The sequence below is a fragment of the Hemitrygon akajei genome, chromosome 16 (genome assembly GCF_048418815.1).
Source record: "Hemitrygon akajei chromosome 16, sHemAka1.3, whole genome shotgun sequence".
Classification (NCBI taxonomy): domain Eukaryota; kingdom Metazoa; phylum Chordata; class Chondrichthyes; order Myliobatiformes; family Dasyatidae; genus Hemitrygon; species Hemitrygon akajei.
Genome location: NC_133139.1, coordinates 57,903,526 through 57,928,761, shown reverse-complemented (window position 1 = coordinate 57,928,761; position 25,236 = coordinate 57,903,526). Strand labels below are relative to the sequence as shown.

General features: G+C 46.9%; 1 protein-coding gene across 1 annotated transcript; it reads left to right on the top strand.

Moving 5' to 3' along the window:
* Positions 1 to 1,730: 1,730 nt before the first annotated feature.
* Positions 1,731 to 24,939, top strand: LOC140740074 (bestrophin-2-like). The gene is made up of 9 exons (XM_073068941.1): positions 1,731 to 1,997; positions 7,272 to 7,366; positions 8,136 to 8,369; positions 9,088 to 9,242; positions 17,686 to 17,763; positions 18,639 to 18,791; positions 19,841 to 19,921; positions 21,479 to 21,633; positions 23,111 to 24,939. The coding sequence occupies exons 1-9, from the start codon at positions 1,846 to 1,848 to the stop codon at positions 24,006 to 24,008; spliced, it is 2,001 nt and encodes a 666-aa protein (XP_072925042.1). The 5' UTR covers positions 1,731 to 1,845; the 3' UTR covers positions 24,009 to 24,939.
* Positions 24,940 to 25,236: the final 297 nt, after the last annotated feature.

The window sequence follows — 25,236 nt, the reverse complement described above, 5'->3', positions numbered from 1 at the left end:
CAGCGGGGTCCGTGACTCTGACTTCCTGTCGTATTAGAGCGGGGACACCGAACCACGACCCTTCCTTCACCCGTTGATCCTCGCCATCTTTCTACTGTATAGCACAGTAACAGGCCCTTCGGCCCATCGTGTTTGGGCTAAACGTGATGCCAAATTAAACCGGAATCCAGATTCAGGGTCTCAACCCGAAACGTCGACTGTCCGCTCCAGACGCTGCTCGACGCGTTGAGTTCTTTTCAGCCTCTGCAGTCTCATGTCTCTAAACTAAATCGCATCTGCCTGTACATGATTCATATCACTCCATTCCCTGCATAGTCACTTGCCTAACTGCTTCTCCTCCCTTCTATCTGCCTCCACCACAGTCCCAACCAGTATTCCAGACCCCATCACCGTCTGTGTAAAAACGAACTCCCCCACAAACATCTTTAATGCTTGCTCTCTGCTATTTGATATTCCTAACTTCAGTAAAAACACTGTCTGCCCTATCTATACGTCTCATAATTTTATAAACTTCAACCTCTGATGCTCCAGAGAAAAGCAACCGTTTCCCAGCATCTTACATGCTTTTATCTTTGAACCAGCGTCTCCGGCTCTGTGTCCCGTCCCACACCTTCCAAGGCCGTGACCCTCACTGGGCCGAGGTTTCAGGGACAGGCACAATGTGCGATGTTCCCCAACCTTCCACCTCCCAACCTGCAGTACTAAATATAAACTCAGTTACTTCCAGAATTTGTCAATCCTGAAACCGTGGCCAATAATTGGTTGGCTCGTTCTGCAAGTGGAGGGGGACAAACATGGCAGAAGTACCAGAGGACATTGGTTTGGGACGCAGTTGAAAATCGATACTTGAACCTTGGAATCTATTATCTCGGAAACCATTGTGTACCTTCAATGGCAAAGCTTAATAACACGAAGACATCTGCATTAAATTATTTTTTTCAATACTCGGGCATTCCATTTGTACAATTCACAATCGTGTTGATTAGCATTGTAGAATTTTGTAAAAACAACACAATATAGGATTTGAATCTCATCTTTCCAAACCGAGATAGGCGAGCTGATACTTGCCCCATCAGTTTAGGAAGGGACAGTAGAACGTCAGAAATTAGAGGTGCACAGGGGTGGCGGAGTGGGTGGAGCCTCTGCTTCGATCCTGCACCTTCTCCCTGTGATGTGTGGGTTTTCCTGGGTGCTCCGATTCATCCCCGAGAAGTTTGCGGTCGTAAGGTTAATTGTCCCTTGTAAGTTCCAAACGTGTGCGGGTGAGGGGTAGAATCTCGCAGGAGTCGAAGGGAATGAGGGAAGTGGGTGGTCGCTGATTTCGATGGGCCGAAGGGCCCGTGTCCGTGCTGGATGAGAACACGTTTGTCCCAGCTGAATTATGGCGTGAAAATGCCAGGATTATTTTGGCGTCCATAACCTTCCCCGTCCTGAAAGGCTTCCTGTTTGCTCCCCCGAGGAGGAGCAGCACCGGGCGGGAGATCTAGCCTCCCAGCCTTCGCCAGGAAGCACAAACGTTGGGCGAGGAGGGAGATGAATTAATTTGTCACTGTTTACAGAACAAATTCTTCATCTGAAGTCTCTCTAGCAGGTCTGAAGTTGCCCGGCTGAAGGTTTGCACTTTGTGTCCGAACTTTTGGAACATTCCTAAATATTTGGATCCCGGTTACATCGGTGTCTCCCGCCGGTGTGTGGCTGCTCCTGGAGGAAGTCTACCCGCATCCTTCTGATCCTCGGCCGGACCGTGTTGTGGAGTTTACTGCTCATCGGTGGGACTGCCCTCTCTTTCCCTCCACCAGGGTCCCTCAGCATCTCCTTCTGCGCAGACCTCGGGTCACCCAGGGAATGACCATCACCTATACAGCACGAGTTGCAAATGTCCGCTTCTGCAGCTTCTCCAAGCTGCTGGTGCTGTGGAAAGGGAGCATCTATAAACTCCTGTATAAGGAATTCCTGGTCTTCTCATTCATGTACGCCGTCCTCAGTATCGCTTACAGGTCAGTCACAAAGAGCTGCTCAGTGCCCCCCTTACCGTTAACTTATTTCTGTAAAGTTGATCGAGCTTGGCCTTTTCTTTTTGGAGGGAGAGAGTTTGAGAAGTGTCTTGATAGGGTCTTAGAACACTACAGCATAGAAGCGGGCCCTTTGGCCCATCTAGTCCATTCCTGTCCTGGAGTTGGAGGACTGGCCGTAGATATGGATGCGAGGAAGGTTATGTTCTGTTCTGATGAGCATAGGGGGCATGTTATGTTGGTGATGGAATGAATGGTGATTCTTGCAGGCTGCCTCCGGCACATCCTTAGGTTATGTTGATTGTTAATGCAAAATGACTCATTTCACTGTATGTTTCCATGTACATGTGATAAATAAATAAATCTGATTCTGAAGCTAAACCTTCAACATGGATGGCTTTGTATTGATGCCATGTACTCAGCCACTTAAATGAACACAGACTGTACATGTGTGCTTGGCTATTTCCAGTAACAAGTGATAGCAGAGGAAGTAGTATCAGATGGAATCAGAATCAGGTTTATAATCACACATTCATTAACTTAGTAGCAGCAGTTCAATGCAAAATATAGAAAATAATAAGTAAGTGAATCTTATTCAATATACTTTATACAGTATTGAATTGATTAAAAGTCATGCAAAAAACAGAAATATTATATATATTAAAAATGAGGTAGTATCCAAGGGTTCAATGTCCATTTAGGACTCGGATGGCAGAGGGGAAGAAGCTGCTCTTGAATCGCTGAGTGTGTGACTTAAGGTTTCTGTACCTCCTACCTGATGGTAACAGTGAGAAAAGGACATGCCCTGGGTGCTGGAGGTCCTTGATAATAGACGCTGCTTTTCTGAGACACCGCTCCCTGAAGATGTCCTGGATACTTTGTAGGCTAGTGCCCAAGATGGAGCTGACTAATTTTACAACCCTCTGCAGCTTCTTTCAGTCCTGTGCAGTAGCCACCCCCCCCCCAATACCCAACAGTGATGCAGCCTGTCAGAATGCTCTCCATGATACATCTGTTGAAATTTTTGAGTGTATTTGATGACACACCAAATCTTTTCAAACTCCTAATAAAATACAGCTGCTGTCTTGCCTTCTTCATAACTGCATCAGATTAGGTCCTCAGAGATCTTGACACCCAGGAACTTGAAACTGCTCATTCTCTCCACTTCTGATCCCTCAATGAGGTATGTGTTCCTTTATCTTACCCTTCTGGAAGTCCACAAACAGCTCTTTCTGTCACAAGGGGACAGGAGGCTGAACCCAAGTGCAGGACGCAGGCACTGAAGTACTAGGGGCAGGACGGGAACAACTAAACAACAGACAAGATGTGGTGACCGTGGTGTGTGTGAGGAACGTGACGTTCAAGGTGATTCTGGGGCTCCGGGAGAGTCTTAGAGTTCAGGCAAGGTGGATCCCAGAGTTCAGGCAGGGTCTAGGAGTTCACTGGGCAGGCCGCATAACTCCTGGGCAGGGCGCAGACCTCCCAGGCAGGAACACAGGGGCCTGGGCAGGTCACAGGGCACCTGGGTAGGTTGTGGGGCACAACCCATTGGCAACAAGGGATGGAAAGAGGCAGAGTCCCCCGCTGGGCAACAGCAGTCCAGCCAGGCTTGCCTGACAGAGGCAAGGGATAGGAAGGGAACTAGGTCCAGGGTGACTGCCAGACTTACTCGAAGAACTCATCTTTAATGAGGGGAATTCCAAGCCAGGGCAACTAGAGGAACAGGGTAAGCAGGACAACCTTCCAACTCCACTCAGTCCCAGAGCCCCCTATATACACCGCCAGCTGATGGGCATCAGGTGCGCCTGCTTGAGCCCCAACAAGCCACGATGATCCACAGGTGTGACTAATTGGGCTCAAGGGCGAAAGGAGGGATGGCTACAAGACCCAGAGTCTGGAGTCCGCGTCCGGATCAAGACCCGGAATGTGGGCTCCAGACCGGACCAAAACACTTGTCTTACTGACGTTGAGTTCCAGGTTGTTGCTGCAGCACCACTCCACTAGTTGGTATATCTATTCCTGTATGCCCTCTTGTCACCACCTGAGATTCTACCAACAGTGGTTGTATCATCAGCAAATTTATAGATGGTATTTGAGCTATGCCTAGCCACATAGTCAAGGGTATATAGAGAGTAGAGCAGTGGGCTAAGTACACACCCCTGAGGTGCACCAGTGTTGATCGTCAGTGAGGAGGAGATGCTATCACCAATCCACAGATTGTTGTCTTCCGGTTAGGAAGTTGAGGATCCAATTGCAGAGGGAGATACAGAGGTCCAGGTTCTGCAACTTCTCAATCAGGATTGTGGGAATGATGGTATTAAATGCTGAGCTATAGTCGATGAACAGCATCCTGACATAGGTGCTTGTGTTGTCCAGGTGGTCTAAAGTCGTGTGGAGAACCATTGAGATTGTGTCTGCCATTGACTTAATGTGGCAATAGGCAATTTGCAGTGGGTCTGGATCCTAGCTGAGGCAGGAGTTCAGCTTAATAATTACCAACCTGTCAAAGCATTTAATCACTGTAGATGTGAGTGCTACTGGGCGATAGTTATTAAGGCAGCTCACATTATACTTCTTAGGCACTGGTATAATTGTTGCCTTTTTGAAGCAAGTGGGAACTTAAGCCATTAGCAGTGAGAGGTTAGAAATGTCCTTGAATACTCCCAACAGTTGGTTGGCACAGGTTTTCAGAGCCTTACCAGGTACTCCATCAGCATCTTCCACCTTGCGAGGGTTCACTCTCTTTAAAGACAGCCTCTGAGACAGAGATCACAGGGTCATCAAGTGCAGCAAGGATCTTCACAGCTGTAGTTGTGTTCTCACTTTCAAAGTGTGCATAGAAAGTGTTGAGTTCATCTGGTGGTGAAGCATCACTGCCATTCATGCTATTGGGCTTCACTTTGTAGGAAGTAATGTCTTGCAAGCTCTGCCAGAGTTGTTGTGCATCCAACCTCATTCGAAATTGTCTCTTTGCCCTTGAAATAGCCCTCTGCAAATCATACCTGGTTTTCTGGTCCAGGCCTGGGTGGCCAGACTTGAATGCCACAGATCTAGCCTTCAGCAGATGACATACCTCCTGGTTTATCCATGGCTTTTGGTTTGGGAATGTACAGTAAGTCTTTGTAGGCACACTCATCCTCACGGGTTTTAATGAAGTCTGTAGCAACTGCAGCATACTCATTCAGCTTTGAAGATGAATCCCTGAACACAGTCCAGTCCACCGATTCAAAGCAGTCCTGTAGGTGCTACTGTGCTTCCCTTGCCCATACCTTCTTGGTCCTCACTACTGGTGCTGCAGTCTTCAGTCTCTGCCTGTACTCAGGCACAATGGCCTTAGTGTAAAGGATTCCTGCTTCTATGTGCTTTTACTGAAGTACTGACTCTGGTCATTTGCCAATAACTTCAAAGTTCGAAGTAAATTTATTATCAAAGTATGCATGTCACCATATACTGATACCTTAAGATTTGTTTTCATGAAGGCATTTACAGGAAAATAAAGAAATACAATTTATGAAAAACTATAAGCAACTAAGACTGAAGAACAAGCAATGTACAAAAGAAGACAAACTGCAAATAATAAAAATGTAAATGTATAATGCTGAGAACATGAGTTGTTGAGTCCTTCAAAGTGAGTCTGTAGGTTGTGAGTCAGTTCAATGTTGGCATGAGTGAAGTTATCCACACTGATTCTTGAATCTGGTGGCGTGGGACCTAAGGCTCTTGTATTTCCTACCCGATGGTAGTAGCGAGAAGAGAGCATGGTGGGGATCCTTGATGATGGATGTTGCTTTCTTGTGGCAGCACTCCTTGTAATGTGCTCAGTTGTGGGGAGGACTGGGCTGTATCCAGAACTTTCTGTAGACATTTCCATTCCTGGGCATTGGTGTTTCCATATCAGGCCATGATACCACCAGCCAAAATACTATCTCCACTGTGCATCTATAGAAGAATCTATTTTTCCCCCAAGTCACCACGTGTCATGGTTTGTGCAGGCAGACCCGGTAACTGTGTATATTCTGACACTATAGAACTTTCTGCTTTGCAACACACCCTAAATACAACCTGCTTTCCTCCTAATCATTCTTCAGCATAGAGGCATAGCTGCAGGGACTTGGCAGCACAGTGCAGGTGGACAGTTACTGGTCCATACAGCACGGAAGCAGGCCCGTCAACCCTACCTGTCCATGCTGACCAATAATCCCATCCAAGCAATTTGCCCGTGTTTGATACATATCCCTCTAAACCTTTCCTATCAAGGTGTCTTTTAAATGTTATTATGCCTGCCTCAACCACTTACGCTGGTAGCTACTAATCAGAACTTCCAGCTGTGAACAACAAAACTCCCTGATATAAAATTCTCACTAATGTGTGCAGAAACTGGCGATTATGATCTCTGCATTCAAAGAAAGTGGTGATTGAGAGGTCCGAGACAGAGTTGGTTGTATCTCATAATGAACAATTACATTAAACTGGAGAGGTTGCAAAAATACTCACTGGGTTGTTCCTACTAGCGAGGGGCTTGAGTTATAAGAAGAAAGGGACAGATTAGGACTGCTTTCGCTGGAGAGAAGGAGAAAGAGGGGTTGCATTATAGGGGTTTATAACATCATGGGGGGCATTTACAAAGTGGACAGTCACAGTCTTTCCCCCAGGGTGGAACAGTCCAAAACCAGAAATCTCAAATTTAAGTGAGAAGGGATCTGAAGAGCACACAGATGGTGGTGGTGATGTGAGGAAGTGATTAAGACAGGAACATCAACGATATTTAAAAAGCAGTTGGACAGCTATATGGATAGGAAGGGTTTAGCGAGATATGGACTAATCACAGGCAAATGGGACTTGTTCAGGTATGCAACTTGATCAGCACAAGATGAGATGGGTTTGAAGGGCCCGTTTCCATGTATGAATCTATGACTAAAATGTTCTGAAGCAGTGTGTGTGTGTGTGAGAGTGAGAGTGAGAGTGAGAGTGAGAGTGAGAGTGAGAGTGAGAGTGAGAGTGAGAGAGAGAGAGAGAGAGAGAGAGAGAGAGAGAGAGAGAGAGAGAGAGAGAGAGAGAGAGAGAGAGAGAGAGAGAGAGAGAGAGAGAGAGAGAGAGAGAGAGAGATCTATTGGGATTTGAAATAAGCTAGCAAACAGTCCAGTGGCTCGAATGGCCGATGGTCAGTGTGTAACAAATAAAATCCTTCAGGTTCTGAGTTGATTCCACGATTGTTTTGGTCATTCTTATAATTTAATTTTAAAATAAATTCTGCACAAGGTTTTTGTTTCTGGAAGAGCAGAAGAGGTATTTCGAGAAGCTGGCTTTGTACTGCAACCACTACGCCAACCTGATCCCTATGGCCTTCGTGCTGGGTGAGAGATGTTTGCCATTTCCTTATATTACTTGAAAACTCACGCACATGTGACCCTTTAGTCCCCCAAGCGGGTGAGAGAGAGAGAGAGAGAGAGAGAGAGAGAGAGAGAGAGAGAATCTGTTGTGGGACTGATTTCCCTGTTAAGAGCTGGCGTGATTTGATCGGCCAAATTACCTCCAAATATTGTAATAAGTAAAACTGGGGGGAGGAGGAGCAAGCTGATGTTTCCCCACCGCTCCCCACACTGCTACATCACATCTGATCCTGGTTACCCGCAGATGATTCGTAACCTCAGCTGTCGGTTACTCGAAGTGGGGGCGGGGTTGCTAGTAAAGGAGGTGACTGAAGATTTCGAGACGTTCCAGGGGGGCCCTTCACCCACCAAGCTATAGGCCGACTACAGCAACTTCCATCATTATAGCGCCTTTCAGGATGCTGGCTGGGTTCTGCAGATCTGCCAGTGGTGATCAGTAGCGGAATGCGCTACATTGTCAGGAACGCTGGTTCTCAACTCATAAAGAAACGGAACTGCCACTCAGGTCATTCCCACCAACTTTTTTTTACAAAATATGTTTATTACAAATAACATTATATAATTCCACAACAAATAGGATGGTATTTCCGTGAAATATGCAGACAAGACACTCCCGACTCAGGGTCGGAGACATTGCGAAGGAACGTTGCCCGCCGCGAGGGTTGGCTGGGACGCGTCCAGCGGTTGTCTTTGCCGCTGGTGGTTCTCACTCGGGTTCTGCTCTGTTGCTCAGGGTTTTACGTGACTTTGGTGGTGAACCGCTGGTGGAACCAGTACACGAGTATCCCGCTGCCCGACCGCCTCATGTGTGTCATCTCCGGAAACGTGCACGGCGCTGATGAGCGGGGCCGCCTGCTGCGCCGGACCATGATGAGGTACGCCAGCCTTTCGGCGCTCCTCATCCTGCGCTCCGTCAGCACGGCCGTCATCAAGCGGTTCCCCACCATGGACCACGTGGTGGAAGCAGGTGAGGGGTGGGGGTAGAACAGGGCATCTAACCGCTTGAGCCGCCCTTCGACCTTGGATCGCCCCTCCATCGGAGCGGGGAAGGTGTAGTTAGGGTGACGGGAATAGACAGGAAAAGATCGGAGGCCATAATCCGATCAGCTCAGGTGGATGAACCTTTGTCCTTGGAGATCAGGTGAGGTGGAGTCCGGGGTCCAATCATTGAGATGTCCGAAGACTGAGCAAGTGGGAGGGGGCAGCCAGAACCTGCAGAGATGTGGGTGGGGGGGGGGGTGGAGGGAGGGCACAGTGTGGGGAGGGGAGGAGAGAATGTTGGGGAAAAGAGACTCTGTGGAGGAGGGGGAGGCTCTCTGGCGGGGAGGGGAGGTTGAGGGTGGAGGGGAAACCCTTGGTGGGAGGCGCTGGAAGCGGGTTCAGTGGGAACTTTCTAAAGGGGATTGGGTTGGGAATTGTAGAAAAATGAAGATGTTGCCAGGACTCGAAGACCTGGGTTCTAGGGAGAGGTTGAGCGGACTCGAGCTTTATTCCTTGGGACGTGAGAGACTGACGAATAATCTGATCGCGGTGGTAGCAGGGATAAACTGCGCCGAAGAATGCGAGAGGTATTGCAAGGATGAGAGTAAGCAGAGAGAAGGGTCTGTAACGGAGGGGCTGTATGCAGCTGTGAGCTGGCGAGCCGTCCCTCAGGGGGTGGAGAAATCACGCGTTGGATTTTCCAGGGTTTATGACCAAAGAGGAGCGCAAGAAATACGAGAGCCTTCACTCTCCGTACAACAAGTACTGGATTCCGTGTGTGTGGTTCACTAACCTGGCCGCCAAGGGACGCAAGGAAGGACGGATAAAGGACGACAGCGCTCTCAAGCTGTTGATGGAGGTATTGGAGCTTGGGTATAGCTGAGGCGATTTCCTAGGGTTAAAATTCCCCAGACTCTTCCTCCGACTTCGGCAATGCACACAGAAAGGCAGAGGGTGAATGTTAGAGAAGGAACAAATGACCTATACCTGTTCCTATTTTTTGCCGTTTCACACCGATCCAGTGGAGGCTGAAATACTGATGTAGTGATATCGGGTCCTGGGTCCCCTAGATACAGTCATAGAGCACTACAGCATAGAAACAGGCCTTTCGGCCCATCTAGGCCGTGCCGAACTATTATTCTACCTAGTCCCATCGACCCACACTTGAACCATAGCCCTCCAAACCTCTTCCATCCATGTACCTTCTCTTAAATATTGCTATCAAACCCATATCCATCACTTCTGCCCGCAGCTCGTTTCTTCACTTGCACCACCTTCCAAGTGAAGAAGTTCCCTCTCATATTTTACCATTCACACTTAACCTACAGCTTCTCGTTCCAGCTTCACTCAACCTCTGGAAAATGCATTTACCTCTCATAATTTTGTAAGTCTCTTTGTTTAGGGTGTTGGTTCAAAATTCACAACAGTTGGTGTGGATATTTAATTTAGTTAAATATTCTGGAATTTAAAAAAAACTACAGGGTCCACAAAACAGTCAGATGCTTACAGAGTTCCACCGGATTGGCCAAGAGAATCGCAGATTTTATGTAGAAATGAATGGAATTAAGAGTAGATGGTATCCACAAAGGAACGGACTACCACAGGGATCAGTCCTGGCACCTCTACTATTTAATGTTTACACAAACGACCAACCAACCTCTCCTAACATACACATCTAACACTCCTAACATCTATGCAGACGAACAATGCATAGCAACACAAGCTAACTCCTTCCAAGAAGTATGACTTATAGCAGTCCTCGAAGCAATGAAGCAGTATTATGAAAAATGGTCTTTGAACCCAAATCCGTCAAATTGTGTGCATCAAGTATGCATTCCTCAAGTGTGTGCATTCCACCTGAGAAATCGAGAAGCAGCTCAGAAACTTAAGATCTTCTGGTGTGGGAAGGAACTCGAACACCATCCGACTCCAATTTACCTGGACGTGACACTGAATAGGACGCTCTCATTTACCACCCACATCCAAAAACTCCGAGGGAAAATTGGCTCTCGCAATTCTGTCTTGAAAAATTAGCTGGCACAAAATGGGGAGCTAATGCTCACACACTTAGATCAACTGCCCTAGCACTCTGCTATGTACCTGCAGAATACTGTGCACCTGTGTGGGGCAGATCAGCCCATGCGAAGAAAATAGACCCATTGCTTAACGAAGCCTTCCTAATAATCATGAGCACACCCACTAACATCATTTACAGACTTGCAGGCATTGCTCCCCCAGAGATCCGAAGACACACTACAACAAAAATTGAAAAAGGTAAACAGAACTCAGATCCACGGCACCCACTACATCATCATATGCCAGTTTCCAACTGCCTAAAATCGAGGAAAAGCTTTGCTACAGTGGAGGAACTACTGTATGGAACATCCCCCCAAACATACAGGATTGACCTTTGGCAAGAAGCCAGAACCCCACCAAACAATACAGTGCAAGACCCCGGGGACACTGCTTGACAGACAGAAGTGATGCACTCTCAACAGAGCGAGAGCGGGAGTTTGTAAGGACGGGAGACAATATAGTTTAAAGACCAGCGAATCCTGTGAGTATGGTGAAAGGGTGCAGAACATTGAACAGATTCTGCACAACTGCCTACTCTCACCTGATTTAGCTGACACTGACCTGCTCAACATCAACCAGACAACACTAGAGTGGGAGGCTATGAATGAACCTGATTGGCAACACTAATCGGAGAAGGGAATTTGGTGTCATTAGCCTCAATGTCACGTAGATAGTTGTAACTAGCCTTTGAAATGAAACCTCATTCTCACCATCAGCTTCTGAGCGGCAGCAGTACTGGATCTCTTATGTTCATGGCGCCTGTCATATATGTTCATGACACCTGTTGTGTGTATGTGTACTGCCGTGTTGTTTGCAGAATTTAAGGCCAATTCTTGACACTTCCTGCGGTTCAGTTGATTGGGATGTTGAGCTTGCCAAAGGTCCTGCTTTCATGGTGTGTGACAGTGTTTCTGTGGATACCTAACTCCCAGACACCGGAAGACCATAAGATATAGGAACAGAATTAGGCCATTTGGCCCATTGAGTCTGCTCTGCCATTCAGTCATGGGCAGATCCAATTCTTTCAGTCATCCCCACTCCCCTGCCCTCTCCCCATACACAATGATGCCCTGGCTAATCAAGAACCTATCTATCTCTGCCTTAAATGCATCCATTGCCTTGGCCTCCACAGCCGCTCGGCAACAAATTCCACAGATATACCACCCTCTGACTAAAGTAATTTCTCCATATCTCTATTCTAAATGGACATCCTTCAATCTTGAAGTCATGCCCTCTTGACCTAGAGTCCCCTACACAGTTGGTCCCAAACTAGAGAAGGGGCAAAATTCCTATTTCAGGCATCTGCTGAGTGACCCTTAAGTTTGTCCCAGCTGTGGGATTAATGTGAGGAGACAGGACCGACCAGGATGGTGGAGGATGGAGTTCTGTGACACAGTCTGGGAAAGTCTGGAGGAGAGTAAGTGAGAGGGAGAAAGAGAGATGCACTTTTCCTTGACTTCATCTAAACCAGCAGTGTACTAACACCAAGTTATTTCCCTCAAAGAGAGTTGTTTATTTTCTGTCCAAGGTTGAGAGATTTTGATGAGGTTCTACTCTTCAGCCATGGGCTCATTTGCACCAAAATGATCATAAGTGACTTTGGTTCAATGAATGAAAGGGTGAAGTTCTATTTCAGCAGAGCCCCACTGAGTCCACTTGACCTTGAGCTAACCATTTAATCCAACTTGCTCCACTCTCACCCCTTCCCTTCCCATCTGTAGTTTCACAGAGTAATACAGTGCAGAATAAGGCCCACGGAGTCTGTGTGAGTTCATCTACATCAATCCTTATGATTTTCCCCATATTCCCATCAATTTGCCCCAGATTTTCACCCCCATCCACACACTGTGGACAACGGCTGACCAAACTGAATGTGGGGGAATGCTGAGCTCCCTGGGGGAAAACCTCATGGTCACAGGTAGAGTGCACGAACTGTACCAGGAGTCAGGATTGAACTCCGATCTCTGGAGCTGTAAGATAGCTGTACTACCCACTGCACTACCTTCAATTACCATCAAATTTGCCTCTTTATTTCTCTCAAACAGAACATGACACTCTGCAAAAGAAAAACTTTTGCCTGTTCACCTGTTTGTGTTTACTAGTTATATTCTGACAAAAAAAATCAACACCCAGGTCCTTCGGCCCAACTTGTTCATGCCAACCAAGATGCCTAACTGAGTTAGTCCATTTGCCCGGGTTTCATCCATGCCTTTCCTTTCAGTGTATCTGTCCAAATGTTGTAATTGTACCTACCTTTATGACTTTCTCCGGTAGCTCATTCCATGTACACACCTGCCTTTAAATTTTTCTCCTCCCAACTTGAATTGATGTCCTCTAGTTTTAGACTCCTCTGTCCTGGGAAAGATAGTGGCCATTCACACACCTCATCATTTTGTAAACATCTCACTTGTTGAAGGCTGCTGGAAAGTCTAAACAGTCGCCTTCACTTCAGGGAAAAAGCCCCAGTCTATCTGACCTCTCCTTAAAATCCCGGTGAATCTTTCGTACACACTTTCTAGCTTAATGACATCTTTCCTTTAGCTGGATGACCAGAACTGCACACAATACTCCAAGTATGATCTCACCAATGACTTGTACAGTTATAACATGAGGTTCCAACTCTTGTACTCAGTGCCCTGACTGATGAAGGCCAGTCTGTAAACACCTTCACCAGCCTGTCTACCTGTGACACTACCTTCAGGGTACCCCAGGTTCCTCTGTACTTCACGCACCCTACTATTCATTGCTTAAGTCCAGTCTTGGTTTAATTCCCAAAGTGCATCTCTAGAATCTAGATCCTGTAGTTACTTCAGACACTATCCACCACACCATCAATTATGGTGGCATCCACAAACTTCCTGCTCATGCCACACACATTCTCACCCAAATCATTAATATAGATGACAAACAGCAGGGCATCTAGCACCCTGCAGCACACCACTGGTCACAGGCCTCTGATCTGAAAAACACACCTACACCACCACTCTCCGAATTCCACCACCAGGCAGCTCTAGTGATTAACTGTGATTTAGGATAGGACAGAATATGGAAACACTGTATTAATACTGATGGAAAATATCAGGTAACATTTATTTTTCTTGTTACCTCCTCAAGACACAAAATGTATTATAAAACAGTTTTCAGTTTGATGTTGTCAGTATTAACAGTGGGTACAAACATTCTCCCAAACTGATGTTTTGTAAATCTGGATCAAGATTGGCAAGTTGCTTTTGGTATTAGAACATAGAACACTACAGCACAATACAAGCCCTTTGGCCCACAATGTTGTGTCGACCTTTTAACCTACTCTCTGATCAATCTAACTCTTCCCTTCTATATTTTTCTATCATCCATGGGCCCATCTAAGAGTCTCTTAAATGTCCCTAATGTATCTCTCTCTGCAACAACCCCCCTGGGGGGGGGGGGGGGGGGTTCCTTTATTAGTCATTTCCACCCTGGGAAAAAATCTCTGGCTATCCATTTGATCTATGCCTATCTTGTACACTTCCATCACCTCTCATCCTCCTTTGCTCCAAAGAGAAAAGCCCTAAAGTCCTAGTTCACTCAACCTATCCTCATCTGACAAGCTCTCTAATCCAGGCAACATCCTGGTAAATCTCCTCTGCACCCCCTGTAAAGTTCCCACATCATTACTCGAATGAAGCTTTTCACTGCCTCTCCGAACAGGGGAAGTTGGGTTTCACAAGCAACCAAAGTGTGGCAATCTACCTCTAACCACACCTTCGACATCTATATTCAGCCTGTTCCACAAATATTTGTGGTTTGTTTAAGGGTTAAACCAGTGAGAGTGAATCAGCACCAAGCTGGAATCTGTCTAGAACCTCTGTACCCACTGTTTTCCACTACCCTTATTGTCCAGCACTCTCTCCTTCTGCACTGCTCATATTTCACACAGGCCCCTGTCTCTCCCTTGCCAAATATTTCACCTCTCTGCTCCTTTCGGATGCTCCTGAGAAACTTTTTCTTTGACCAAACATTTGGTTAGCTGTCTGTAGCATGCTTTAGGATTACAATGTATCCATTTGCCCCCCTGTAAAGAGGTTTTTGATATTCAAGGTTTTACACTAATGTAAGATGTTGCCAGATACTGTGGCGAGTGAGGTGGCATGGTAGTGTAACAGTTAGCACATCATTCTACAGCGCCAGCCAGCTATCAGTGATGGGGGTCAATTCCCAGTGCTATCTGTAAGGACTTTGTATATTCTCTCCATGACTGTGTGGATTTCCTCCTCCAGTTTCTTCTGACATTCCAGATGTATGGCTAGGGTTAGTAAGTTGTGGGGATGGTATGTTGGTGCCAGGAGCATGGTGCCACTTGCCCATTGCCCCCAGCATGACCTTACTGATTCGATTTGGTGTAAACAACACATTTCACTGTATGTTTTGATGTTAATGTGACAAATAAAGCTAATAGAAACATAGAAAACTTACAGCACAATACAGGCCCTTCAGCCGAAAGTTGTGCGAAATATGTCCCTACCTTAGAAATTACTAGGCTTACCCATAGCCCTCTATTTTTCTAAGCTCCATGTACCTATCCAAAAGTCTCTTAAAAGACCCTATCGTATTTGCTTCCACCACCGTTGCCGACAGCCCAGTCCATGCACTCATCACTTTCTACGTAAAAACTTACCCCTGACATCTCCTCTGTACCTACTCCCCAGCACCTTAAACCTGTGTCCTCTTGTGGCAACCATTTCAGCCCTGGGAAAAAACCTCTGACTATCCACATGATCAATGCCTCTCATCATCTTATACACCTCTATCAGGTCACCTCTCATCCTCCGTTGCTCCAAGGAGAAAAGGCTGAGTTCACTCAACCTACTCTCATAAGGCATGCTCCCCAATCCAGGCAACATCCTTGTAAATCTCCTTTGCACCCTTTCTATGGTTTCCACATCTTTCCTGTAGTGAGGCGATCCTTTTCCATAGTGAATACTGAAGTATTCATTAGTTACCTCTGCTATTTCCTCTGGTTCCATACACACTTTTCCTCTGTCATACTTGATAGGTCCTATTCTTTCATGTCTTATCCTCTTGCTCGTCATATACTTGTGGAGCGCCTTGGGGTTTTCCTTAATCCTGCCTGCCAAGGCCCTCTCATAGCTCCTTCTGGCTCTCGTCAGTTCCTTCTTAACCTCCTTCCTGCTAGTCTTATAATCTTCGAGATCTCTAATACTACCTAGCTCTCTGAACCTTTTGTAAGCTTTTCTTCTTGACTAGATTTACTACAGCCTTTGTACACCACGGTTCCTGTACCCTACCATAACTTCCCTGTCTCATTGGAACGTACCTATGCAGAACTCCACACAAATATTCCCTGAATGTTTGCCACATTTCTTCTGTACTTTTCCCTGAGAACATCTGTTTCCAATTTAAGCTTCCAAATTCCTGCCTGATAGCCTCATAATTCCCCTTACTCCAATTAAATGCTTTTCTAACTTGTCACTTCCAATCTCTCTGCAATGCTATTGTAAAGGAGATAGAATTATGATCACTATCTCCAAAATGCTCTCCCACTGAGAGATCTGACACCTGACCAGGTTCATTTCCCAATACCAAATCAAGTACAGTCTCTCCTCTTGTAGGCTTATCTACATATTGTGTCAAGAAACCTTCCTGAGCACACCTAACAAACTCCACCCCATCTAAACCCCTTGCTGTAGGAAGATGCCAATTGATATTTGGGAAATTAAAATCTCCCATCACGACAACTCTGATATTATTACACCTTTCCAGGATCTGTTTCCTTATCTACTCCTCCATATCCCTGTTACTATTGGGCGGCCTATAAAAACACCCAATAAAGTTAATGACCCCTTCCTCTTACTAATCTCCACCTACAGAGACTCGATAGACAATCCCTCCATGACATCCACCCTTTCTGCAGCCGTGACACTATCTCTGATCAACAGTGCCATGCCCCCACCTCTTTTGCCTCCCTCCCTGTCCTATCTGAAACATCTAAAACATTTAAAAAAAAAATCTGTATTGATTTTGTACAGATTTTAGACAGATACTGGGTATCTGCTAGTAAGAGACAGACAGACAGACAGACAGACAGACATAATTTATTGATCCCGAGGGAAATTGGGTTTCGTTACAGCCGCACCAACCAAGAATAGTGAAGAAATATAGCAATATAAAGCCATAAATAATTAAATAATAATAAGTTAATCATGCCAAGTGGAAATAAGTCCAGGGCCAGCCTATTGGCTCAGGGTGTCTGACACTCCGAGGGAGGAGTTGTAAAGTTTGATGGCCACAGGTAGGAATGACTTCCTATGATGCTCAGTGTTACATCTCGGTGGAATGAGTCTCTGGCTGAATGTACTCCTGTGCCTAACCAGTACATTATGGAGTGGATGGGAGTCATTGTCCAAGATGGCATGCAACTTGGACAGCATCCTCTTTTCAGACACCACCGTCAGAGAGTCCAGTTCCACCCCCACAACATCACTGGCCTTACGAATGAGTTTGTTGATTCTGTTGGTGTCTACTACCCTCAGCCTGCTGCCCCAGCATACAACAGCAAACATGATAGCACTAGCCACCACAGCCTCGTAGAACATCCTCAGCATCGTCCGGCAGATGTTAAAGGACCTCAGTCTCTTCAGGAAGTAGAGACGGCTCTGACCCTTTTTGTAGACAGCCTCAGTGTTCTTTGACCAGTCCAGTTCATTGTCCATTCGTATCCCCAGGTATTTGTAATCTTCCACCATGTCCACACTGACCCCTTGGATGGAAACAGGGGTCACCGGTGCCTTAGCCCTCCTCGGGTCCACCACCAGCTCCTTAGTCTTTTTCACATTAAGCTGTAGATGATTCTGCTCGCACCATGTGACAAAGTTTCCCACCATAGCCCTGTACTCAGCCTCATCTCCCTTGCTGAGAAGAGCAGGCCATTTCTACCACTACTAAATGTAAACTGTTCTACTGATGGACAGTTTACATTTACTGATAGCCATGGATATGAATCACCTTAAGCAGGTAATGGACACAAACCCACGTGTATTGACACTGTAGCCTCTCTGTGAGAGTCCAATAGGTTATTGGTACTCTCAGACACCACAGACTCTGCCTCACCCAAAATCAACCCCCCACACCCCCATTCCTTCATACTCACCTTCCCATTCTCCAGGCACTGGGAATGTTTGTGGGAATCACCTGTTAATGATGTGGTTCTGTGTCCTTCTCTCTGTCAGGAGCTCAACACCTTTCGGGCAAAGTGCAGCCTTCTGTTCCACTATGACTGGATTAGCATCCCCCTGGTGTACACACAGGTAAGGCCACTGCTAGAACTCATGTCTTCAGACAAGTTAGAACTCACATATAAAACTCCACCATCTTTGCATTCACTATCCCAGGGAACAGCAAACATCTCGGTCCGGCCCTTGCTGCTGACTCATTTTGAGTAGCGATAGGTTCCAGTTAATATTTTATGTTCTATGTCAGTGGAGGAGAGCATGAGCCAGTTTCCTACCCTTGGTAGCTCTGAGTAGGAGCACAGGTACATGACGACTAGATTGGGGTTGGAGATGAGGCTCCTCTCACTCTTTCCAAGTTACTCACACGTAGTGATGTCTGGTGGAATAACCCTATCAGTGAACTGGGACCTGTGGGGCACAAAGTTCAGTATGGGACCACGTTCCAAGCCGAGGGCAGTAGAGGCTCAGATGGAAATCGGTAAGAGAACCGGGGAATGGAGGGATGTGATCCTGTCCCTCAGTCAGACTGAAAGGGCCATGTGCTCCCTCTTTGCTCCTAGTTCCCATGTCTGCAATGGGAAAGGTGAGCAGTCTGTTTCTGGTAACTGTGCGTACAGTAAGAGCTAGGGAGCTCAGATATGTTCCTCTCCCTTGGATATCTAGGTCTGTGTGAGAAGGATGGGAGGAGGGGTGATATCGTCTGTAGGTCACCACCACAGGAGCCCACATTACAACAGCCAGCTTTTGTCCAGCAAACATGTGTCTAGTTTTGCATTGACATTGATCCATTGTGGACACTGGGGGTGAGTGTGGGGGGCGGGCGGTGGTGTTGATGGAGAATGGTAGTCCAGCAAAGGCTGGGGTGACTTCTGGGTTTTGAATGAACAACAGTGGGATTGAAGTCTTCCCTCTCAATGTTTACCAACTAATTCCCCCTCTTTTCTCATTAGGTTGTCACTATAGCTGTATACAGCTTCTTCCTGACCTGTCTGATAGGTCGGCAGTTTCTCGACCCTGCCCAGGGATATGCAGGACATGACATCGACTTGTACATTCCTGTCTTCACCCTGCTACAATTTTTCTTCTACGCCGGTTGGTTAAAGGTGAGTCTGCCATGTTAAATGTCAAAGTTATCACAACAATCTCTGGAGAATTGGATGCTGAGGGGGACTGAACGGAGAGGCATAGACGGAATAGAGTCAGAACCTTTTCCCTAGGAATAGGTTCTTGCCCATCTCCATCAGAATTCTGAACTCATGAGCACTATCCCACCACTTCTCAATTGCACTATTTATTTATTTATACTATATAGTTTTAATTGTAACATAGTAATTGAAACATTTTCTTTGCTGCACTCTGTATCTTTTGTTCATTAGTTTGAATGTCTGCCCAGGTTCTTGGATACTGATAATGAGAACAATTTTCCTCTGACAAACCACCTCAATCAAACTTCTCACAAACTCTTTCACTCCAGTTTCTCTGGTCTAACTCTGGAGACGAGTTCCCTCACCTCTGGGACCAGTCCAGAAAACCTCCTTCTGTGCTCTCTCTCTCAGATCTTGAACAGAACTGGGTACAACATTCCACTTGTGGTCTGATCAGCCTCTTACAAAGGTCCATCATGGTTTCTGTGTTCTTTGATGCTACGTGTCTGCTGTTGAATCCAGGGATCCCTAATAGTTTCCTGAGAACTTTCTAATATATATCCAAGTACTGGGAAAGATCTGCACGCACACAGAGGAGTTGCTCTACTCTCACCCCCCTTATAACACGACTGTCTATTTTCCACTGTTACCCCTAATTCTCTCTCTGAGGCATCACTCCATCACTGATGTTGATATTGCCTGTGGTAGACTCCAGGTAGAGTAGGAATGAACATAGAGCATAGAACATTGCTCACCACATTGTACCAACATTTTAACCTGCTCTAAGATCAATTGAACCCTTTCCTCTTACATAGCCTTGCGTTTTTCTATCATCTATGTGCCTATCTAAGAGTTTCTCAAATGTCCCTAATGTATTTGGCTCTATCAGGATTCAGTAATTGTCGGGGAACTTGTGTATCGAAGCATCTGAACTGATTCAATGATGGCACTGGGTTGTAAGACCCAGGAATTGATTGTATAACTAAAGCTGGTGCCTTTGTTTACAGGTGGCTGAACAACTAATAAATCCCTTTGGAGAAGATGATGATGATTTTGAAACAAACCATTTGATAGATCGCAACTTTCAGGTAATAGTCCCTACACAAAGATTCATTCAATATCAATGGTACCTCAGTGGCCTCCACTTCCACAGAGGCTCTACAAGATAGCAAACATCTAAATTATTTGTACGGCAACATGAGTGAATCTGAAGATGCTGGAAATAAATAAAAACACAAAATGCTGGCAGAACTCAGCAGGCCAGACAGCATCTATGGGAGGAGGTAGTGACGACGTTTCGGACCGAAACCCTTCATCAGGATGAAGGATGAACCCTCCTGCTGAAGGGATTTGGCCCGAAACGTCGTCACTACCTCCTCCCATAGATGCTGTCTGGCCTGCTGAGTTCTGCCAGCATTTTGTGTTTTTAAATTATTTGTACATTGTGTTTGTGCTAAACTGTGGATACAAACGCACCTGGCTCTGCTACAGCCCCATAGTGAGGGGTCTGCAGCATTTACCCCTGGTCATAAAGTCATAGAGTACTATGGTATGGAACCATGCCATTTGGCCCATCTAGTCCATGCTGGCCTAGTCTTCTGCCTAGTCCCATCTACCTACACCTGGACCATAGTGCTCCAAACCCCTTCCATCCATGTACCTGCTCAAACTTCTATTAAATGTTTTCAAACCTGCAGTGTCATACGGCATTAAAGCAAGGCTACTATCCCTTTGGCCCAACTGGTCCATTCCCCTTCCTTTCCACGTACTTATCCAAATACCTCTTAAATGTTGTAATTGTACCTACCTCAACCACATCCTCTGGAAGCTCCTACCAGGTGCTGACTATCCTCTGTTTAAAGAAGTTACCTCTCAGGTCTCTTTCAAATCTCTCCCCTCTATCCTGTATCTGTGCCCTCTAGTTTTGGACTTCTCAGTCCTGGGAATATCCACCATTTCCACTGGCACCTTGTTCAGACCCCATTCTACCATCTTCTGAGTCTGGTCTGGGTTGGGCTCTACTTAGAGGGGCTGGGGATGTTACAGTTGGATGGAGAATGCCAATGGGTTCTGCCTGAGGCTGTTCTACATGTACTCGTGCATGAAAAGTGGCCAAGGCAGGTGCTGTTCCTGTGGGTCCACACACTGGTGCAGGAACCTGTGGTGAGAAGAGAAGTTGAGAGAGCTGGGTAACAGATTTACTGTTCAATGTCCCTTCTTCCTCTCTCCCCACTCACTGACTCAGTTCCTCAGGTAGCATGGTTACAGTGCCAGCAACTCCCGCTGTTCAATTCCCGCTGTAAGGAGTTTGTACCTTCTCCCCATGACTGCATGGGTTTCCTCCGGGTGCTCCAGTTTCCTCCCACATTCCAAAGATGTACGTTTGTGGTTAGTAAGTTGTGGGCACGCTATGTTGGTGTGGGAAGTACTGGCGACACCTGCGGGCTGTGTTGGTCATTAGTGCAAAACAATGCATTTCATGTTTTGTACAGGTGACAAATAAAGCTAATCTAATCCAGCTGAACTGAATTTCTCTTTCTGTGAAGGTGCCACTGACTGTAATTTTGACTGTTGCATTTGGGTGCCACTGACTAGTTGTGACTGTTACATCTGGGTGCCACTGACTGTAGTTGTGACTGTTGCAGGTGTCGATGATGGCGGTTGATGACATGTATCAGGATCTGCCTCTTATGGAAAAGGACCGATACTGGAATGAATCCAACCCCCGGCCCCCGTACACCGCCGCCACAGTGTTCGTGCTGCAGAAGCCTTCCTTCCAGGGCTCCACCTTCGACATGACGTGAGTCATTGCAACATGACAACACGGCAGAGCCACGCTACGCCTAACCTTCTTCCCAGCCCTGTGCAGTCTCTTTTTAGCTACCATGGACTAATGTAGAAGTACTCCTCCCGGTCACACTGGTTTAACGCCTTGGGACGTTTTCTATGTGCTTTATAGTCAGTTAGGTAAAAAGAGAAAAAGTGCAGAGGAGATTTACAAGATGTGTCCAGGGCTTGAAAGTCTGAGCCACAGAGAAGCCTGAGCAGGTTAAGACTTTATCCTTGGAGCATAGGGAATGGAAGAGATCTTATAGAGGTATATAAAGCCATGAGGAGCACAGATAGGGTCAATGTACAGAGTTTCTTTTCTCCTCAGAGTTGGGGAATCAAGAACAAGAGGGCAAAAGTTTAAGGTGAGAGGGGAGTGATTTAATAGGAACCTAAGTGGCAACTTTTCCACAGAGGGGTAGTCTGCCTGAGGAAGTGGCTGAAACAGATACAATAACAACATTTAAAAGGCATGTTTAATGAAGGAAACCGATAGGAAATGTTTAGAGGTACATGGAACAACAGGGGTAATTGGGACTGTGTAGATAGATTCCTCCTTCAGGATTTACCAACTGGCTCAAAAGTCATGTTTCCGACTCCATGAGGAAATTCCATTCATTTATATTTATTTAGAGATACAATGCAGAACAGGCCCTTACGGCACAATGAGCCCCACTATCCCACAACCCACCTATGTAACACTAACCTAATCACAGGGCAATTTACAATGGCCAATTAACCTACTAACCTGTCCACCTTTGGTTTGTGGGGAGGAAAATAGGAGCAGGCAGAGGAAACCCACGCGTTCACAGGGAGGACATACCAACTTTTTACAAGGGATGCTGATTTGAACTCTGAACTCTTTGACACCCTGAGGGGTAATATCATTTTGCTACACCACCGTGGCAAACCTCCACATACCTCAGTAGGATCATCATATCTTCTAGTGACACAGGGAAGGCCATTTGGTCTGTTAGGTTCATGCACCTTTCTTCCCTGTAATCCTGTAACTTGCCTCAACCACCATACTTCAATTCCCTTTCACCAAAGCGATGGAGTCATTCATAGTATCAATGAACCCATCGACCCACATCATTGGGATGTGGGAAGAAACCGGAGCATCCAGGGAAACCATACATGGTCATGGGTAGAACTCCACAAAGACGGCAGCGCAGGTCGGAATCACACCCGAGTCTCTGTTGCTGTGACTACCCGCTGCACCCCCACACAGTAATGTCCCCAGGGCGGAAGATGGTCTCGGGTACAAATCGGCAGCACATCAGCTGGTCCGGGGTCCTGTTAGTCCACTGAGATGGGCATCCTGCTGCCCACCAACCCCCGCCCCCCCGTGATCTTGCTGTACCATGTTCACCACTGTAAGAACAGCTGGCTGCACACACTTGGCTTTACACAGACAAGCCAGTTGTAACTGGATCCCTCTCTCCTAGGATTTCCAAGGATGACATGCACTTCCAGCCGATGGAAGAGATCGAGGAGAACAGGGAAGAGGGGGGCACCCAGCATGCACCCCTATTCAGCCGCTTGTTACCCAGCGTCCCATCTCCAGCCAGCAATGTGCCGCGCTCTGCTCGCCACTTCCAGCTGCTGAAACGCAGGAACAGCGTCTCCTCCGACGCCTCCATGTACAGCTGCCTGTGCCAGGACACCCAGACCACGGTCTGTTCCTGTGGCACCGACTCTGAGCATAAGCCGCTAGCCCAGCTGCACTTCCTCTCGGAGGACGCCTGGCGGGGCGGGAAAGAGTCAGCCACCAACTGCCCTCAGGTCGGCGAGAGAAAGAGTGAGGATCAGGGTACTGGCAGGCCTGAAATGCAGAGTAGAAGTGAGTGCGCACCTCCCCTTCCCCTTGCCAAGGAAGACCAGCTCAGTGTTTCTGCTTCGATCCCAGCCCAGGAAGGCCTGTCCCACAGAGGAGACCTGATATCATCCTACGATGCTCCTGCCAGCGCGGAGGGACCTCTGGAGAAGCGGGACTGCAGATTCCTGAGCCCCCCAGGGAGGGTTCCTCTGCACAACCATCCAGTAAAGGAAACCAGCCCCCCACCCTTCTGGGAACCGACAACATCCGTTCTCAGTAACGTCTCATCTGTAGAGGGGAGCCGCACCCACCGAGGAAGCCATGGTCTCCAGCAGCTTATTGACGCACCATTACTCTCCCTTTCCCCCGCTGAAGAGGAGCCGGGAGAAAAGACCGAATGGCCGAGAGTGGTCAAGCGCTCTCTGCGAGGCGACGACGTCCAAGAAAAGAGGAGCCGCCTGCAAGTGTCCGAGTCGCTGCAAGTCAATGGGGGAGAAGCCGAGTCCAGAACACCATCCGAGCTGTGAAGCGAAAAGCATCCAAACTTTGCAAAACTCTTTTCGCCGCCTGGCTGCCCATTAGACTTAGGCGTTCAGGTGCTGAAAACAGCACACCCGATTTATTATTTGTACAAAGGTTCAATACTCAGCGGGTCAGACAGCATCCGTGGATGCCTGTATTGAGGAAGGTTCCCCCCACCTGACCTGAGAGGTTCCGACATCTTCGGTGTTGTTTCAGATTTCCTGCACCTGCAATTTTTTGACTTCCACCATTAAATATTCATGGTTTTAGCAGGTCTGTGCGCAATATTAACGCCTGACTGGTGCATGTTTTGATGGAGGACAATGTCGGACCAGCTGTCGGGGCTCATTAAAAAGCAGAAGGTTCTTTGTGTTGTCTTGCCCAGCCCCATGAACTTGCTTCAATAACCACTTGCTTCAGTCCTTCTCTGCGTTAGATTCCGGGTGGGACTGCTCCTGCCCAGTCAGAGTCCAGCACAGATCAGGGTGCAAATTCAGATAGTTAGTAATAGAATCAGAGAACACTACAGCACAAAAACAGGCCCTTCATCCCATCTAGTCCATGCTGATAGCTCTGGACACCAGCGAGTGTCAGGGTCCAGAGGGATTTCAATGAAAAGAATAGGCATGAACATGAGCAAAGTATCTTTCCGAATCACCGATTCCAGCTGGAAATAAACCTGAAAGCCTTCACAGACCGAATCCCTTTGAAACAACCGGATCTGTTGATGTGCATAGTGCTTATCCTCTACGGTTGTTTGATTTACGGTGTTACAGGAGTTGGGATCACGGAACTACGGGATCTGTACTCTGAGCAAAGGATGCACACAAGAGCCTATGTGTAGAAGTCAAAACAAACCACAAAGGAAAAGACAAATTGCGTACATTTTGGGAAAAGGCCACATTATCTGTAAATAATAAAAGTTCACTTGACAATCACTGCATTAACAGTGGATATTATTTTCTATAGTCAAAAATTTGAACTTGAGTATTTAGACTATCGTTCTTCTCCAAGACCTGAGGTGGCGGGGTCAATTCTGGTGTGGTTATGCCGCTTCTAGGGGAGCATCCCTTCAGCCACGTCCCCGTGTCCTCATAGAAATTATTCTCTCTCGCACCTTCCTATGAACTCCTCTTCGATTTTTTCCCATTAGCCCCCAGGTAGCTGAGGGTTGTGACATCACATGGTTCTGCCCTGGTGCGGTGATGTCACCGTCAGACTGAACAGCCTCAG

What these genes read in the sequence shown, in the direction of transcription:
- LOC140740074 (XM_073068941.1), top strand. Translation starts at nt 1,846, where the DNA reads ATGACCATCACCTATACAGCACGAGTTGCAAATGTCCGCTTCTGCAGC. An exon ending in GGACCACGTGGTGGAAGCAG is followed by an intron (nt 8,370 to 9,087) that starts GTGAGGGGTGGG and finishes TGGATTTTCCAG; the next exon opens with GGTTTATGACCAAAGAGGAG. An exon ending in GGCTCCACCTTCGACATGAC is followed by an intron (nt 21,634 to 23,110) that starts GTGAGTCATTGC and finishes CCTCTCTCCTAG; the next exon opens with GATTTCCAAGGATGACATGC.